Source organism: Chiloscyllium plagiosum, chromosome 31 (genome assembly GCF_004010195.1).
Source record: "Chiloscyllium plagiosum isolate BGI_BamShark_2017 chromosome 31, ASM401019v2, whole genome shotgun sequence".
NCBI classification, from domain to species: Eukaryota; Metazoa; Chordata; class Chondrichthyes; order Orectolobiformes; family Hemiscylliidae; genus Chiloscyllium; species Chiloscyllium plagiosum.
This window is the reverse complement of record NC_057740.1, coordinates 45083062-45097127: the sequence shown is the minus strand read 5'-3', so window position 1 is coordinate 45097127 and position 14066 is coordinate 45083062. Positions and strand designations below refer to the sequence as shown.

Genomic DNA, 14066 nt, shown 5'->3' with positions numbered 1-14066 from the left:
ATGGATGATCCCTGGAATGGTAGGTCTAACATATGAGGAACGGCTGAGGATCCTGGGATTGTATTCATTGGAGTTTAGAAGATTAAGGGGAGATCTAATAGAAACTTACAAGATAATACATGGTTTGGAGAGGGTGGACGCTAAGAAATTGTTTCCGTTAGGCGAGGAGACTAGGACCCGTGGACACAGCCTTAGAATTAGAGGGGATAAATTCAGAACAGAAATGTGGAGACATTTCTTCAGCCAGAGAGTGGTGGGCCTGTGGAATTCATTGCCACAGAGTGCAGTAGAGGCCGGGACGCTAAATGTCTTCAGGGCAGAGATTGATAAATTCTTGATGTCACAAGGAATTAAGGGCTACGGGGAGAATGTGGGTAAGTGGAGTTGAAATGCCCATCAGCCATGATTGAATGGCAGAGTGGACTCTATGGGCCGAATTGCCTTACTTCCACTCCTATGTCTTATGGTCTTAAGACTGTATAAATTTTACAGGGCAGTTTCATGGAACAATATGTTGTCGAGCCAACCAGAGATCAGGCTATTTTTAGATCTGGTAATGTGTAATGAGGCAGGTTTAATAAATTATACAATGAAAAAGTGCAGGTACAACAAGCAATTAAGAAGGCATAATATTGCAAAGGAATTGGAGTATAAGGATAAGAAAATCTTGCTACAATTATATGGGGCTTTGGTGAGACTGCACCAAGCATAGGTAAAATATCAATTTCTTGCGATAGATGTGGTATAGTAAATATTTAGTTTGGTTCCTAGGATGACAGAGTTACTTATGATGAGAAGCTATCTATAGTATGGAAGAATGAGAAGTGATCTAATTGAAACTTAGAAAATTCTGAATGGACTTGATTAGACGCTGAAAGATTGATTGATTTTTTTTTCCCCTGGGTGGAGAATTTAGAACACAATTTTTTTTTAAGAGACAGTGATTAAGATATTGGGACTGAGATGAGTGGAAATCTTTTGATCAAATCTTTAGAATTCTCCAATTCGGGTGGCTGTAGAAACTGTACCATTGTCTGAGACAGAGATGGACAGATTTTTGGTGCCTCTCGAATTAAGGGCTGTAAGGAGTGGGTCAGCACGTGAAGTTGATTGTAGAGCAGGCTTGAAGGTCTGTGTGGTGTCTGTTTATATTTGTGTTCCTAAGGTTGTATTCTACCCAAGTTGAGCTACCAAGAACCAAAATGCAGCATTGCAGATGTGATTGAATCAGAACTTTAATCGCTTCCACCTCTTTGGCTTTTTACCTGAAGTTGATTGGAATACACCATTCCATTAATGTAGTAACTTATACTGTCCACTAGTTCAGAGTATTTGAGAAGTTCACTAGTTCTGAATCCACTAATTCCACAAGTTTTCAATGATTTCTTTATTTGGACCTTTTTTTTGTCTCAACTGCTGTCCAGTTCCTGTCATCTTGCCATTTAGAGAAAAGACCAATTTCCTTCCTGTAACTGTGAACAGATAACCTACACTTGCCCATATTAAATTCCATGAGCTATAATTTTGCTGGCTCACTTAATTTGTCAATATTCCCTTGCAACTTTAACTTCAATTTGCAGTATTTACTTTGTGTAATTTAAAAGTAGACCTGTTTTTATAGCCACCTTTCCTGCATTAAGTCATTTATAAATGTAGTGATGAGTCGAGGCTCCAATCAATATTTCTATATGTTGACCAAATCCTGCCAATTGAAATGCGTAACTAAAATAACTCTACAAAGGCCAGTGTCCCATCACAAAGTCACCATTTATTTACACACTACATGACACTGACTCAATTAGCTCAGAGTTGGCTCCTAGACTGATCACGACCCTTAACACTCCTGTTTATATCTGTTAGCCAGCTCTCCTTGATTTAGACCAGGTTAACAGCTCCAGTCAGGGAATTCATATTCTGAGGTCCACCTGACTGAACTTGTTCCAATCACTACAATAACCATATCTCAGTTTTCTTCATCAATTCCACACTCATCTCGTGGTTGTCTCATATTCATTCTCTGGGGTGTCATAGATTAAAGTACATGGAATGAATATATAGCACTTCCTGTGCACTTAGGTTTGTACCTTTTGTTAGCTCCAAAACAGTTATAACCGATCAAAGTATTTGAAATCCCATTGACTAAAGGTTGAGAAAAGACTTGAACATTTTTTGTGCATTTGTTTTTGATTCCCCTATTGTTGAAGAAACTTAGTTGCAGCCGAATTTAGATTCAAGTTATTATGCCATGGTTTTTTGGGGATTGGGTTTGTGAATGGGCACATTGGCTCGGGCAGTGGTAAGTCCTGTGGGTCATGCTTGGGAAAGAAATGTTTTGGATGGAATGTTTTTGATTTTTGTCTCATTTGCAGTAATCCCGTTTGTGTGATTGTGAATTTTTTTTAATTTTGCCAAAAAGCTGATTATATATGCTGCTCTACACAAATCTAGAAAACATTGCTTTTGTCCTATCTCATTCTGCATGTTTTCTCTAGCACCCATTCAGGGGAATTTGCTGTTAACATCTTTTGAAGCTTGTATGTTTCTGTTTAATACTTAACTTTTGCTTCTCTGTAAAGAGGAATGTTCTAAACAATTTGCCAAAGGTCTAGTGCCTGAGAAATGTGGGTCACTAATTATAAAACTCAGCAGGTCTAGCAGCATCTTTGGAGAGAAAAACAGGGTTATTATCAAAGAACTGTTCCAACGAAGAGACATTTTGTGAAAAATGAGGTTAAAGTTGAGTGGAAAATGAGTCCTAGTGGAATGGTTCATTACCTTTGCAACATTAACCGTGTCTTTTGTCAATCCGAAAATACTGCCAGACATGGAGTTTCCCCAGCAGGTTCTGTTTATATTTCAGATTTTCAGCATTGGCAGCATTTTGACTTTATTTGAAAATATTTGGTTTAATAAACATTGCTACAATTTGATTCTTATCCAAAATTCTCTTTTGAGGAAAGAAATTAGTCCTAATTCATAAATGGTTTGCAGTCCCCACTTCTCAGTCCAGGCCCGAATTGTAAACAGTACCCTTTTTCTATGCTGATGATATGTGGGGCACAAAGTATTAGACTGAGTCCTTGATCTTCGCTCTGCTGAATTACTATAGTTTGTCATGCTTACCCTTCCTCTATTTAGAATGTGTTTGTAAGTGATTTTTAGTTTTGATGACATTCTGACACATAATGGTTATTTCTTCCCGTGCAGCTGGGGACTTGTTCACCCAAAACTGCTCAGCGTACCTGAACTTTGTCACAGAATGGCAGACCTTTCACTCAGTGCAGAGAGGTTTTTGAAGAATTTGTACCATTTTAAAAAACAAAATCCTGGTAAGGTAAGAGCTTTGAACAAAGTATCGGATTACTGGAATTTCTTGAGTTAAATATGTGTGTATTTATTTTAGGGGAGGCTAAGGTCTAGCAGTATTATCGCTAGACTACTAATCTAGAAACTCAGCCAATCTCCTGGGGACACAGGTTCAAATCCAGATGCAGCAGGATTTGAATTCAATAAGGATTTGGAATTAAGAGTCTAATGATGACCATGAATCCACTTATGGTCATGGGGCCAACACAATAGATTTGCTATCCTATGTGGTCTGGCTTACATGTAACTCTGGACCCCCACACGATATGGTTGACCTTGAACTGCCCTCTGAAATGGCCTAGCAAACCACTCTGTTCAAGGGCAGTTGGGGACAGGCAATAAATACTGACCAGCCAGCAATGCCCACGTCCCACGAGTGAATTAAAAAATCCACCGAAGTCAGGCAATGGCCTACTGGTATTATCGCTAGATTAACAATCTTGATACGCATGTATTGTTCTGCGGACCTAGGTTCAAATCCCATCATGGCAGATGGTGGAATTTGAATTCAATAAGAATTTGGAATTAAGAGTCCAGTGATGATTATGAAACCATTGTCAATTGTTGGTAAAATCTGTCTGTTCACAAATAAAGGAAACTGCTATTCTTACCTGGTCTTGCCTACATGTGACTCTAGACCCACAGCAAAGTGGATGACTCTTAACTGCCCCCTGGCAATTAAGGATGAGCAGTAAGTGCTAACCTGACCAGGGACACCCACATCCTGTGAAACAACATGCAAAAGTTGGTACACATTTGTTAAAATGATGAACTCTTGGAATCTATTGTGTTGGCCCCATTGCCTTCCATAAATTTGAAATATTATTTTAGCAAACATTCTACTGTTTTATGGAAGTGTATTAAAGAGTTTTAAATTCCTCAATCAGCTGAATTACAATCCCTTCAAAGTTGTTCTTAGGTAACATTCCTTTTTAAATATTTGGTCATTGGTTCCGATACAATTAATTGTGGTTATGCATCAAGTCATCAGGATGTGTGGTGGGTGAGGGAAGAAACAAGTGGCATTAGGAGTAAAGTTAGGAAGGTAAGAGATTGTTGAAGTGATTGGGTGAAAGGCTTGGAGAGTTTGGGGTAGAGGTTCGGGGTAAGAGTGTGTTAAAGTGACAGCAGTTCTGATATAAACTCTTCAGGATGTTAGATTTAATACAGACCCAAACCTGTGGTGCCTGAACTGTTGTTATGCATCACTGGGAATCTCATAATACTACTGATGTAGGAATCATTCCAAAACTCTCCAGGAACTCGACCCTTTTAGGAAAGTAGCTTTATATGCAAGGTTTGAATTAATTGTGTCTGAATTGTTTTCTTCAGTTTTGTCTTCTGGTGTGTGGTGTGTTCACATTCCTGGCTGTAATTGGACGCTACATTCCTGGTCTCTTCCTGTCCTACATCATTTGTAAGTGCTGTTTTAAAACATCTGACTTGTATATAAGTTGGTCCTGTATAAAATGATATATATTTTCAAATAACTTGCAAATAACCTTACTACTGTAGGTCTGTATTCTGATCTGTGCTGAGTTTAGGAACTAATGTTATGACTGATAGCTGAAATACTTGCATAAGTTCTTCATTGGTTTTATTTGCGTTCAGCTTCATGCTTAATTCTTTTTGCATCTACAAGTGGCCTCTTCACCCTGCATCAATAACCATCAAAGCAAAGTGTGTGAAAGAAACAGTTGACTGGATCTGTTGTGACTTCTTTGAGAAGTTGACTATTCAACAGCTGGTGCATGACCCATAATGGGTTATGAATGGGTCAGTGACCCATAAACAAAAGCAATCACAAATCATTTTTACAGCTACAGTTAGACCTGCATTCAAAGGTGTCGAGCACTCCTACTGCTCTTGTTTGGTGCCATAAACCACATTGGTGAGTGGTGGCAGTGAAGGGAGTGGGTAATGTGACTGGCCATAGGTTCAGGAGCAAGATAGGAAATTAAGTTGTTTGAAAAGAAAGACCGATATACATTTACTCTTTTTTTGACCACCTCGTAGTACTTTAAAATGAATTAAATGTATTTTTAGTCACTGTTTCAATGTAGGAAATGCAGTAGATAGTTCATGTTCAGCAAATATGTGTAATGACCAGAAAATTGGGTATTGATTGTCAGATAAATACTCGTCAAGATTTCAGGGATAACTCCCCTGCCCATCTTCAGTACTATCCCACAGGATCTTTTAAGCCTTCCTGAAAGGGATGATTGGGCCTCTGTTTAATGTTTTATCTGAAAGCCAGTACCTTTAACAGGCATGATGTCTGCAGTACTGCATTGGATTGTCAATCTTCATTTTTAAATCAAATCCTGGAGTGGGACTTCAAACCAGAACCTTGTTCACAGACAAGATTGATACCAACTGAACCACACCTGTCAGGCTATCTGAGTTCTACCTCATTACTCAACAATTTAAGACATATCTGATGTCAGCAGACCAAATAGCTGATCAAAATTGATCTCCATGAAGGACTGAAGGAACTGAGCTTTATCTGAGGGTATAATGAAGTGCAATGTTCGGGAGCTTTATTTCTGCTGTTGTGATTTAAAACCGAATCTTTGTTTAAAATACTGGTTTCAGTAGTGTGAATTATAGTGGGACAGCATGTGCCAATTACAGTGATTTGTTACGTATCAAATTCTAAAGATGTGTGGAGCAGAAGTAGAAAATACGTTATCCATGTTACATGTGAAGATAATTATCTTGAACAGTTGTATGTTACAAAAGCACGGAAATTTTCTCAGCTTATGAATACCTTTATTCATCTCGATTGGATCTCAAGAGATTTGATGTTAAAAACACTTGTTTCCACACTTTCCTACTGCTGAATCCAGAAAGAATACTTGATAACTTGATTGACTTTCAAGATGTCCCTGCTGTGGTTTGTCACTCATTTTATTTATCAATATTTTCCTTTCTTAGTAATTGGTATACTGTTCTGGCCCCTGGCTAGTTATCACCAACTGGGGCTAAAGATTAATTCCAGAATTGAACCTGTGCTTAAGCGGCTGGATTTCAGCATGAAGGGATACATGTTGGCAAAACAGCAGGAAAGACAGTGTGAGTAACTGGGAGAGATAATGAAATTAACTCTGATTTGACATGCCTTTAATTTCTATCTGACTGAACCTCTGGTTTATTTTATGAAAACTAATATAGATTAGGATTAAGTATGGCATATCAGAGCTATTGTTAATTGCTTTTATTTTGGCACATTATACAAGGAGTTAAAACATGGTTTATTCACACAAGTTATGTCCTGGCTGAACATATAAACAAAATAGTTTGACTGAGCCTAGCCTAAGGGAGAGACCATGTCATTTAATTCGAGCTTGTGGTCTATCATCACTAATAAATTTTGATTGTCAGCGTATTTGAATTAAAAACCATAAGATACAGGAGCAGAATAAGCCATTCAGCCCATTGGGTTTGCCCAGCCAGTCAATCATGGCTGATATACTTCTTAACCCCACTCTCCTGCCTTCTCCCAGTAACCCTTGATCCTTTTGTAATCAAGAAAATGTCGCTTCCCCGTCCCCCTCTCCCAAAGATACTCAATGACTTGGCACCCACAGTCTTCTGCGATCATATGTTCCACAGATTCACACCCTTTGGCTGAAGAGATTTTTCTTCATTTCATTTCTAAAGGGTCGTCCCTTCACTCTTGAGGATTTATCCTCAGGTCCTAGTTTCTTCTACTAATGGAAACATCTTCTCCATGTCCACTCTATCTAGGTTTCTCTGTTTTCTGTAAGTTTCAATCAGATCCCCCTCATCTTTAGCTCCATTGAGTACAGACCCAGAGTCCTTGACTGCTCCTCGTATGACAAACCCTTCATTTCTGGCTTTTTTCTTGTAAGCCTTCTCTGGATCCCAACCAAGGCCACAGCATCCTTACAGACATGGCTCAAAACTGTTCGTGATTTTCCAAATGTAGTCCGAACTGCGAACTGAACCTGCATGTTAACCATCTCAGAATCCTGAAAGAGAACTCCTAAGTCTGTTTGTGCTTCAGATTTCTGCAGTATTTTCTCCACTTGAAAAGTTGTCATGTCTCCCTTCTTCTGACCAAAGTTCATAACCTCCTGCTTTCTCACATTGTATTACATCTGGAACTTCTTTGCTCACTCCTCTAGCCTGTCCAAATCCTTCTGCAGCCTCCCTGCTTCCTTAGTGTCATTCACAAACATAGCAACAATGCCCTCAGTTTCTTTGTCCAGATCGTTCATGTATAACATAAATAGTTGAGGTCCCAACATTGACCCCTGCAGAACTCCATTAGTCAATGGCTGCTGTCTTGAAAAAGACCCCTTTATCCCCACTATCTTTTGCTAGTCAATCAGTCTTCTTTCTGAGCAAGTACTTTGTCCCTAATACAATGGACTCTTGTTTTATTTAGCAGCATCCTGCGCAACACCTTGTCAAAGGCATTCTGAAATCCAAATAGATCACATCCGTTGGCTTTCCTTTGTCTAACTTGTTCATTATCTCAAAGAATTCTAACAGATTTGTCAGGCAAGGCCTCCCCTTGAAGCCTGATGTCTCAACCCTACTTTACCACACAATTCCAAGTATTCTGCAATCTTGTCCTTAATAATGGACTCTCAAATCTTACCAATGACTGAAATCAGGCTAACTAGCCTATAATTTCCCATCTCCTGTTACGTGAACCATTTTCCAGCCCTCTGGGACTCTCCCTAACTGCAGTGATTCCTGAAAGATCACCACTACCTCCACAATCTTTTCCCCTATTCCCTTAAGAAGACTGACATATTGACCATCTGCTCCAGCTAATTTAACAGCCTTCAGACTTTTCCCAGCAACCTCTTCTTAGTGATGACTGCTATACACACTTCTGCCCCCTCACTCTCTGGTGCCTACCACTGTGAAGTCTGATGTAAACTATCTATTCAGTTCCTCTGGCATTTCTTTATACATAGAACATGGAACAGTACCGCAGAAGAACAGGTGCTTCACCACGTTTGTGCTGACCACAATGCAATTCTAGACTAATCCCATCTGCTTGCACATGGTCTGTACCCCTCTATTCCCTGCCTGTTCATGTGCCAGTCTAAACGCCTCTTAAACATTATCATATTTTCTTGTACCACTTTCCATTAGTACTTCACCAGACTTGTTTTCCAGTAGTCCAATGTCCACTCTTGCTTCTCTCTTACCTTTTCATGTTTTGAAAAAAGCTCCTGCAATCTTCTTTTATTACGAGCTAGCTTACTCTGAAATTTTATCATCTTCCCTCTTTCTGCTTTTTTAGTTGTCCTCTACTTTTTTTTTAAGAGGCTTCCCACTAATCTTCACCACATTGTAAGTTTTTGTTTTGCTTTCATGCTGTCCCTAACTTGTTAGCCATAGTTGCCTCATCCTCCCTTAGCGTGTTTCTTCTTCCTTGGGATGAATTTCTGCTGTGCCTCCTGGATTACCCCTCATAAGCTCGTGCTGCTGCTCAGTCTTCCCCACTAGGCTTCCCTTCCACTCAACTCTGACCATCTCCTCCCTCATGTTTTTTGTAGTTACCTTCACTCAATTGTAAAACCATTACATCTGATTTCGGCTTCACCCTCCCAAACTGCAGGATGATTCTGTCGTCTTATCGTTGCTGCCCCCCAGGGGTCCTTCACTTTAACTTCCTAATGAGAATTGCCTGTTCTGTAATTGACTGCCACAAGTTGATCCAAAAATATCTCTTAGACATTCCATAAATTTCTTTTCTTATGATCTGTTACCAACCTGATTTTCCCAGTACACCTGCATATTGATGATTGTAATTGTGCCTTTCTTACGTGCCTTTTCTACCTCCCTGATTTATTTTCTGCCCCACATTGTCACTGCCTATACATTACTCCTATCAGGGTCATTTTTTCTTTGTGATTCCTACTCTGCCTACATATTCTACACCTTCCTGCTCTATGTCCTGTCTTGCTATCAATTTAATTTAATTTCTTACCAACAAGGCAACCCCAACTCCTCTGTCCATTTGGTTGTCCTTTCAATAGGACACAAATCCTTGAGATATTTAGTTCCCAGCCCTCCTCTCCTTGCAGCCATATCCCACATCATCCCAGTCCACAAGATCATACCCGCCAATTTCAAACCACTACAAGCTCATTTACCTCATTTTGTAACAGTGTGCATTTTAAATCTCAGTCCTGCATTTTAAATCTCAGTCCTGCATTGACTACACTTACCACCACCACACTCCCCCCTCAACCTTTTCATAGTTGTCCCCTTATCTGCTGTGCCTTAGCTTGATGTTAGATTCCTGATTGCTTCCGTATTTTGTTTCCTATTAATTGTCCCATTGTACAGATGCAGCATGGGTCCATGAAGGGCAGGTCATGCTTCACAAATCTTTTGGAATTCTATGAAGACATTTCAAACGAGGAGAACAACGGGGATCCAGAGGATGTGGTGGTGTACCTAGATTTCCAAAAGGCCTTTGACAAGATGCCACACATGAGGTTGTTGCATAAGATAAGGATTCATGGTGTTAGGGAAAGAAGATTGGTTGACTGACAGGAAGCAAAGAGTGGGGTTACATGAGTGCTATTCTGGCTGGCAATCAGTGACTACTGGTGTGCCTCAGGGATCTGTGTTGTGACCACAATTATATACAATTTATATAGTTGATTTGGAGTTGGCAGAGCAAAGTGTGCAGAGGAATGTGAAACTTTGCAGAGGATCATAGATACATTGAGTGAATGGGCAAAGGTCTGGCAGATGGAATACAATGTTAGTGTGAAGTCATACATTTTGGTAGGACTAACAGCAAAACAGATTATTACTTGAGTGGTTAAAAAGTTGCAGTATGCTGATTTGCAGAGGGACCTGGGTGTCTTTGTGCATGAATTGCAGAAGGTTGGTCTGCAGGTCTAACAAATAGTTCAGAAGGCAAATAGAATTTTGCCCTTCATTGCTAAAGGGGTTGAGTTTAAAATCGGAGAGGTAATGTTACAGCTGTACAAAGTGCTGGTGAGGCTACACCTGGAGTACTATGTGCAGATTTAGTCTCCTTACTTTAGAAAGGATGTCCTGGCACTGGAGGGGGTGCAGAGGAGGTTCACGAGGTTGATTCTGGAGTTGAGGGGATTGGCTCGTGAAGAGAGACTGAGTAGATTGGGATTATATTCATTAGAATTCAGAAGAATGAGGAGGGATCTTATGGAAAAATAAAATTTATGAAGGGAATCAATAACATAGAAATAGATAGTTTCACCTATCAGTGGAAACATCCTAAGACCAGAGGGCATGGCCTCAAGATTAGAGGAAGCAGGTTGAGAACTGAACTGAGCAGGAACCTCTTCACCTAGAGGGTTGTTAATCTATGGAATTCCTCACCCAGGGAAGTAGTTGATGCTACTTCAGTAATTGCTTTTAAAGCTAAGGTAGGTACTTTTTTGAAAAATGAAGGAATTGAGGGATATGGTGAAAACGTGGGTAAGTGGAGCTGAGTCCAGAAAAAGATTAGCTATGATCTTATTGAGTGGCAGAGCAGGCTTGAAGGGCCAGATGACCTACTCCCGTTCCTTGTTCTTATGTACCTGTTGTGGAAAATTTAATCACCTCTCCTGAGCCCTCCAACATATGCCATAACAACTGGATCTCTTCCCCCACCGCCACCCCCCCCCGACAGTTAAAGCTATTCCACCTGCTCACACTTTGAGGGTATCAACTACCATTGTTCCAGTTGGCTCTTGTGGATAAAGTCAATAAAGAATCCGCTGATGCCTTAGTAGACCTCTTTTGACTAAATCACTGTATATTTTCTACTAAATTCTGGAAATGGCCAAAGGTGTGACTGGTCATTTTTTAAAAAAAGTTACTGCTACAAGTTTTGTTCTTTTGCTGTTGATTAAATTGTTTTGACAATCAATCGCAGGACTGGGTCTGCATATGATAGCCTATATCCTCTGAAGATCAGTACTTCACATGTTAAAACTAGTAACCACAAGTTTTGTACAGTTGGTTTTAAGAATACAGCTAGTTAATTAGCAAATATGAATTCAGTAAAGAACAGCCAAATTGACCTCATGTAAGAGACAATGACTTTTGAGAAAAGATTAGCAAGATCAACCTTGGAATATTGCATTCAATTCTGGTCTCACTGCGAGAGGAAGGATGTTGTGAAACTTGAAAGCATTCAGAAAAGATTTACAAGGATTTTTCCAAGGTTGGAAGATTGAATAGGCTGGGGTTATTTTCCCTGGGGTGTTGGAGGCTGAGAGGTGACCTTATAGAAGCTTATAAAATCATGAGGGGCATAGCTAGTGTGAATAGCCAAGCTCTTTTCCACAGTAGAGGACTCCAAAACTAGACAGCATTGGATTACGGTGAGAGAGGAAAGATTTAAAAGGGACCTAAGGGGCAGCATTTTCACACAGAGGATGGTGCGTGTATGGAAAGAGCCACCAGAGGAAGTGGTGGAGGCTGTGCAGCTGCAACATTTAAAAGGCGTCTGGATGGTTTGGAGGGATATGCGCTGGGTGCTGACAGATGGGACTAGATTGGGTTGGGATATCTGGTCAGCATGGATGAGTTGACCGAAGGGTCTGTTTCGGTGCTGTACATCTCTATGACTCTACTTGCACTCTACAATGAATTGCTGCTTCTTTATAGTTAATGGACCATAATTTGCTGGAAAAACAATATCAAGTTTAGTGTGCCTGCCCATTGGTATTGCATCAATCATCCAGCAATTTGTAGTAAGGAAAAGAAGCACTGCAAAATGCAAAAATTAGCCTTATGCTAAAGTTAGCTTTTCTTGAAGCTCTTTTTTTTTTGAAAAATGCTCAAAGTCCATTTTAATTAATCATTTTAGAAAGATTGGACTGATTCATTTGTATAAGCACCTTTTTTAGTTAGATTTGCATTCCTGCAATTTCGTTCAACCCCTCTGGCCCAGAGAGGAAACTCTGGACTTTCACTTCTGCAGAGGTAAATATTTTTGAAGAGATTTTTTAGCATTATCTTTCCTTTCAACATTTGTTTCTTCATCTTTTTATTTCTTATCTGTGCCTGATTTAAGTTCACTATTTCCTGTACTATTTATTGCTGTAATGATCCCTTAAGTCTTATTAGTTGCTCAGATGTTGATGTTGATGTTGATATTTTTTAATTAAGGTCCAAGATGCCCTGTTATAAGCAGAATAGCAAAATCTTTTTGAGCTCAGTACTGGAGGTGGGTCTGGGATATAACTAAAAACACAAGCTGTGGGATGCTACAGTGGAATCACTATAGCAAATTAAATGCATTAGAGATGGAGGAGCAGCTCCGTGTGGCCATTATTAACCGTAGAATCTTTTCCTTGGCTTGCTTCAGTACGTCGCCGAGCACCAGCTGTCAGAACTGCAGATGATGGAAGTGACAGTGAAGCTGAATTAGCTGCCTTCTGCCCTAAGGTACTGATCATGCTGTTTTTCTGTTGGCATTGTTGAGTGTACGAGTGACTCATACTCACCTCTTATGCTAACCTTGGTCTGCCTGTATTGTTAATTCTCAGATGCCTGCTTACTCTTTCTTGGCAAGGCCTCTTCCACAATGCATGCTCTCATTATCTCACCAATTTATAAAATTTTAAACTATCTAAAGTTGTGAACTCTATGTATCGGTGTAACGTTTGAAATAGATTGATTGAAGTTTTAAGTTGTTAATTATCCTTAGTGTTTGAGCTTTCTAAAGATTTCTGTTTTCTTCTTGTTCATTCAGATTTAGTTGTATTTTATTGTGAAATCTATAATCATCATCTGGAGGTTTTCCCTTGTGTGATTTTTATGTGAAGTTGTCTAAAATCAACAAATTATAGTTCCCTTTATTTAGAATCTAAATATTAACAATGAGTGTATGAGGTGTAACTTAGCAAGAATGAAGTGGGAAACCTTATCAGAAGAGTTGAAAGCAGATAGGCAATAATTCATATTTAAAGAACTGCATGAATTATAAAAATAATTCATTCTTATTTGTTGCAAAATTCATCATGCACAAAGGGAATTAGTGGTAGTTTTAGATCCAAAGAGAGGAAACACAAAGTTGCCAGGCAAAAGAGGAAGCCTGAGGACTGGGACCGTTTTAGAATTCCACAAAAAGGGCATAAAGTTTGATCGAGAGGGGGAAATTACAGTATGGAAGTAAAGCAAGGAACATGAAAACTGATTTTAATAACTTATGTGAATACATGAGGGGAAAAAGATTAAAAATATAGGTCTCTTACAGTCAAAAGCCAGGGAAATTATAATCGGGAATTTTAAGAAAGCAAAATAATTGAACACATCTTTGGTCTTCAGCAAAGAGCCTCCCAGAAATGAGGGAACCAAGGGTCTAATAAGAGGGTGGAATTTTTTTTTAAATGAATAATACTAACAAAATGGTGCTGGGGAAATTTTAATGGGGTTTAAAGCTGACAAACCACAGAGCTTGATTACCTATATCCCAGATTACTAAAGGAAGTGTCCCTGTAAATATTTATTGCATAGGTGATCACCTTACAAAATTCTCTAGACTCGGGAGCAGTTCCTAGAGTTTGGAGGGTGGCAAATATAACCCCATCGATTTAAAAGGGTTGTAGACTTTTAAAAAAAATTAAGATTGAAAGCGGAAATTGCTGGGAAAACTCAACAAATGTGGTAACATCCGCGGAGGGAAAGCAGAGTTAACATTTTGTGTCCAGTGACTC

At 39.4% G+C, this 14066-nt stretch overlaps 1 protein-coding gene across 1 annotated transcript in view; it reads left to right on the top strand.

Annotated features, from left to right (window-relative positions):
* retreg3 (reticulophagy regulator family member 3) overlaps window positions 1-14066 on the top strand; it is a 59569-nt gene that overhangs the window by 28664 nt on the left and 16839 nt on the right. The window contains exons 4-7 of the mRNA XM_043721583.1: window positions 3208-3334; window positions 4699-4783; window positions 6304-6441; window positions 12716-12795. Of these exons, the coding sequence (XP_043577518.1) occupies window positions 3208-3334; window positions 4699-4783; window positions 6304-6441; window positions 12716-12795 (430 nt within the window). The remainder of the gene's footprint in view (window positions 1-3207; window positions 3335-4698; window positions 4784-6303; window positions 6442-12715; window positions 12796-14066) is intronic.